This window comes from Myotis davidii, unplaced genomic scaffold (assembly GCF_000327345.1).
Source record: "Myotis davidii unplaced genomic scaffold, ASM32734v1 scaffold266, whole genome shotgun sequence".
Lineage (NCBI taxonomy): Eukaryota > Metazoa > Chordata > Mammalia > Chiroptera > Vespertilionidae > Myotis > Myotis davidii.
The window spans coordinates 1983697-1989079 of NW_006300032.1; the positions used below are offsets into that span (position 1 = coordinate 1983697).

Consider the following 5383-nt stretch of genomic DNA (forward strand, 5'->3'; position numbering starts at 1 on the left):
TCTCTACAGAGATTATTTTCAAGTAATATGTTTTAAAACTTCTGAGGACATTAATTATTCACAAAATAAATAGAAATGTCTTAGGATTTCTAGTTTATCTTCGGCTGTCTTGTCACTCTTTTGCCATGTAGACAGGTTTTTCCTATTAACGGGGTTTCTTAAGTGTGCCCTATTTATGATGATATATTGTCTTAGGATTTGTTTCAGACCACATGATATATATATACATTTGGTCAAATTTGTAAATTTATATTCACTGCTGACTAATGGCAGATGTTCCCTTTAATGGTTTATTCTGTCTGTGAGATCATACATAGTAAGCTACATGGATATATCATAACTGAATCAAAAGTGTGGTTTTACACTAATGAAACTTTCAAAGTTTTATACAATTTTTAACAAGAATTTAAATTTTTAATAATTAGAATAAATTTATATTTTCATTGTTGAAAAAAAGAAAATGTTTCAAATAGCCTAGTTCACAATCCTATAGTGTACTAATAGATTGTATTACCTTACAGGAGAATATGAAACTAAAAGGAAGCTGACAACCAAAAGCTTCCTAGATTAATATACCTTTTATCTACCATTAACTAAATAAAAATATTTTTACTATATATATCAGCTAAAGTTTCCAAGTACCTAAAAGGTTATGGCTTCAGTTTTTAAATACATAAATGAAGACTTTAAAGAACGGCCCAGAAAACTGCTCAACACCTACTTTGCTGTTTCTCTGTTTTGAAGTAGACTTGTCTTCATTTCCTTATTTTTATTCAACTAAATTCCATTACAGGTAAGTTTTGGTAGGCTTCCATTTTTTACTTTTTTAAAACTGTTGTTGTTTTCCAGCAGCTTTTCAATGTAATAATGTCACCAAATGTTAAAGCTTTTTATTTGGAAGATCTAAGAATTTTATTTGGCAATCAAAGAACACTTAAAAACTACAGAAAACTTTTTAGTACTTTGTAGTGGTATATTTTTATATTAAGGATATATGTGACAAGTTACTGAGTGAATTGCCATTTATATTTCCTATACATATTTTAAATTAATAATTCATGAAAATGTTAAAGATGATTGATAAATCAACAAATTGAAATATTTCTCTAGACCAGTGATCGGCAAACTCATTAGTCAACAGAGCCAAATATCAACAGTACAACGATTGAAATTTCTTTTGCGAGCCAAATTTTTTTAACTTAAACTATATAGGTAGGTACATTGTTATGAACTTAATTAGGGTACTCCTAAGGCTTACGAAGAGCCACACTCAAGGGACCAATGAGCCGCATGTGGCTGGCGAGCCGCAGTTTGCCGACCACGGCCGACTGGTCATTTAAGAAACTTAATTCTGATTTTATTTTTTTACTAGATCATAAAAGAAAACTTTAAATATACAATATGCTTGTTCTGTCTTAGGTTTTGTTAGTTAGGTAACTCTATCTAATAGTGTCCATGAAAAATAACTACCAAAAGAGGTGGTTCAAAATTTTGGACTCAACTTATTGTGCATTTCACATACTTGAACACAGATGATAAAGTTTAAAAGTTAGGAGAAAACTTATGGACCGTCCTCGCATGGGACAAAAAAATACATGTCTATCTTTGCCAGGAGAATTGGCAGCCCTGATGTTTTCTTAAAGTCCAGCCTCACTTCTCCATGGTACTTTTTATTGCATTTAGGAGAACTGACAACCATAGGAACTTGTCATCTTCAGCTTCTGTGGCACAAATCCATTCATGTTTTGGATCTTGAAGAATAAAGGCATTCTTGATATCTGTAAAAATATTTGAGGTTCACTAATTAATCTTCACAGATAATCAAAAGGAGAAATTGTTTAAAATTCAAGAATTGACCAGTGTCTTCTATTTATAAGAATATTTTGAATATTAAAGGGAATTCAAACAAATACAGTTTAGGATATAACTTAAGTTTAGAATAACTCAAATATATGACATCTAAAATAGTATTTTCTTTATATTATAACTGATTTTAATTAGCAATTATATTTAAAGACTAAGTGATAGATAAGTAATATAATTTAAATCCTTGCCTTAGCCACTCCAGAAAGAACTGGAACTTGTAAAGGTCTTCACTGAGAGTTAATAGATGGAGATGTGGAGAGCTAGACCTAGACAACTTTGTTAGGAGGACTGATGACAGAATTAAGGCAACTACTTACATGAATGGCCACTATCTCTTAGGGTACATGATGATATTTTAACATAGGGCATAGCTAATTAAGGAGAGTCATACACTTTTAAACATACCCAGTGGTTATAGGTAACCCATTTAATCTGAGTGTGTCTTCTAGGTGGAAATACTTATTCCCACACTTGGTTTTCTTTTTTTCTCGGGCTCATATTTAAAATGAGACTGAAGCTAATGAGAAGCAATTCTTTTTAGATTTTTTTCTCTGAGATCTTGGTTCCACTTTAACCTTGAGTCCTACCTGTACATGCATGAAAAATACTGGAATGAGAGTGCTCCCTTCAGGTTGTCTGGCCCAACAAATAAAAGAAAGAGACATAGGTCCTTTTAGGTGTGGGAAGTAGAGGGTAGGAAAACTAAAAATAGGCACAGTTGGTTTAGGTTTAAGTCAAAATTGTTTTTATAACAAACTAGAGGCCTGATGCACAAAATTTGTGCAAGAGTAGGCCTTCCTTCCCCCGGCTACTGGCACCAGCTTCCCTCCAGCACTCGGGACCCGGGCTTCCCTTGCAGCCCCAGCTTCATCTGGGTGGTCATCCAGAAGGATGTCTGGTCTAATTAGCATAGTATGCTTTATTATTATAGAGGCAGTTTTATTGAGGTTATTATGAATGAAATGTTTGTTACTAAACATCCTTTGCAAATCTGTTGATTTCTTTTCCTTCTTTACTTGCAATTTAAATATGAATTTAAGAAAAGGTACAGTCAAATATGTAATAATCACTTAGTTCTAGTAGAATGGAAAAGTAATAGATGAAAGTCTACAATTGTAACATCCACAGGCAATATAGGGAATGGGGTAGTGGTTAGGGGCTCCCACTCTTCTCAGACTACTTCAAAGAATCCCTTGGGATGATGTCGAGTCATGGCCCTTTGTGAATTTTGAAACGTTTTTAATGTCTAGAGTGCATGTCTGCATTCCCTTCTTTTGCTCTTTTAAGTAGATGAAAATTTACATGAATGAAATCCTAAAAATATTTGGGGAATTATTTGCAAACTGCAAAGTATAATTCCAGTCTTTTTTCCACTTTTCTATTGTAATAGTTAATGAGCTTTACTACATAATAAAGCTTTCAAAAGGTATTAAAGTCTTGGTAGGAAAAGAATACATACATTTGGAATCTGGAATATCTTCTACGAGTAACCTATGAAGAGCTACTGATGCAATGAACTGGTAGGTTGATTTTGAAGTCCTTTCAAATGGGGTGTGAGAAGTGCTCCGACTAGCAACAAGCAGTGCATCATTGAAGAGGAAAAGACTGAGGTCTCGGGTGTGTTCATAGAGCCTGTGTTAAAATGCAGAAGGCGCACTTTCAGAAGCGTTCCATATGCAATGTGGGGAAAGTGAACATTCAGCTTTCCCTCCTTTATAACATGCATCATGCTAAAGGTGTGTTTTTAAACTTTTGTCAAGTTTGATATTTTGTGTATGATATATTTGGGCAACCTGGGGAAAATAAATTGGGTTCATTTTTTAAGGGTAACAGGTTGGGGTGAAGAATTAGGGAGGTGCAAGGTGTCTTAAGTAGAAAGCATTGAACTGGTAGGAAATACTAATTTCTAATTTTGATTGTAGGGAGGGAAATGGATGTGTAACCTCATGAGTATGATAGGTTAGAATTAAGTAGCTCTTGATTTTCACTGAGGTTGCCACCAGGGTCAAATGTAGACATACGTATCAACAGGCAAAATGTGTCCACAGCCTCCATCTGTTTATTATGCTCTTTGCTGTTCTGTTGTTGGAGCCAGGTCAGGTAGGTGTCACTGTGTACTAAATGGGTGGCATAAGTACTCAACCGAGTATCAAGTGACATGCCAAGGAGGAGCTTGGGGGAGGCCCACCCCACCAGGCGTCGCTCAGTAAAGCAAGGTCAATGTTTTGATGGAGGGTTACCAAAAAAAAATATTTTCTCTTAAAAGTATCAAGCAACCTTGGTTACTCTGAGGAAGGGAGTCAATTTACTGGTTTGTTCTGAGGAAACCTCTTTTTTTTTTTTTACTTTCACCACTTTCTGTTTAACTTTTAATTTGTCAATTTACATCCACATACAGTTTCAATAAGTGTAAAGTGACATCACATCCCTCCACTTAGATCACCCTAGATACCAAGCTAGTACATATATTTCCTATTTTTTATCTTTTCAGGTAATCATACAGATGAGCATATATACACATCTAGGTAGTTTGCCATTATTTTACAAAAATGACAATATTCCTATCTCTCTCTCTCTCTCTCTCTCTCTCTCTCTCTCTCTCTCTCTCCCCCTCCCTCCCTCTCTCTCTCATTCACACAAAAAACCAAATGTTTGTCATATTTCTCTTTCAGCCGAACCTGGGACCCTTGAGTCCACAGGCCGATGCTCTATCCACTGAGCCAAACCAATCTACGCTCTTCTCCTGTCTTTTTTTTTTTTTTTTTAGGAGATAAGGCAGAGGGTTTGGAAGCCATACCGAAAGGAGCTATAAAGAACTCTACTTCTCTACTTGGACACAGACTAGTCCAAGAGTAAGACCCGAGGCTTGAAATAGTGTATAAGTTGGGGAATTATGATGTGTTGCAACCATAAAGTGAAAGAAAGGATGGAAGGAGATGAGGTTGGAGAAAGGGGTTCCTGGCTGTCCTCACATGGAAGTCTCATCAAAGCCTCTCTTTCCCACACTCCTTCCTCACTCTCTTTCTCCCTTTCTCCCTTTCACCAGGTTCATCTATTCGCTTTAAAATAACCCCTCAATTGAAAATTGAAAACAATTCAGGAAGGAAGACTTGCACCATAAATGGCACTTGTGAATGCTCTGGAAATTAATCTGTTATACACATCATTCTTTTTTGGGGTTGTTTTATCTTCCTTCTAAAGAACTCAGAAACTCAATGGCAACTTGAAACAGAACCCAATTTAGTCCTGTCATTAGACCAAGAGGGTTTTATTCTCCCTGGTCCTCTGTCAGATTTTAAATGGATGTGGTTTTATTCCCCTTCTCATCTAATATTGGAACATATCCATCTACAGAAAGATCTCACTTTTAAATGATGTTCTTGTATTTCAAGAGATCTTTTACAGGGGGGGAAATAATAGCTCCCCTCTAGACAAAGCCCACGGCTGCAAAGTGAGTCTATTTCTCTCCAAAGATTCAACAAATTCTTACGAAGTGTTGGGCCCAACTTCTTGGAGG

At 35.6% G+C, this 5383-nt stretch overlaps 1 protein-coding gene across 2 annotated transcripts in view; it reads right to left on the reverse strand.

Annotated features, from left to right (window-relative positions):
* Positions 1-1356: 1356 nt before the first annotated feature.
* The window catches only part of ECT2L (epithelial cell transforming 2 like), a 58729-nt gene continuing 54702 nt past the window's right edge, over positions 1357-5383 (reverse strand). For both annotated transcript variants that reach the window (XM_006776188.2, XM_006776189.2), the window contains 2 exons: positions 3326-3498; positions 1357-1778 (listed from right to left, as the gene is read on the reverse strand). In XM_006776188.2, coding sequence (XP_006776251.2) covers positions 1651-1778; positions 3326-3498 — 301 coding nt within the window. In that variant the 3' untranslated portion in view covers positions 1357-1650. The remainder of the gene's footprint in view (positions 1779-3325; positions 3499-5383) is intronic.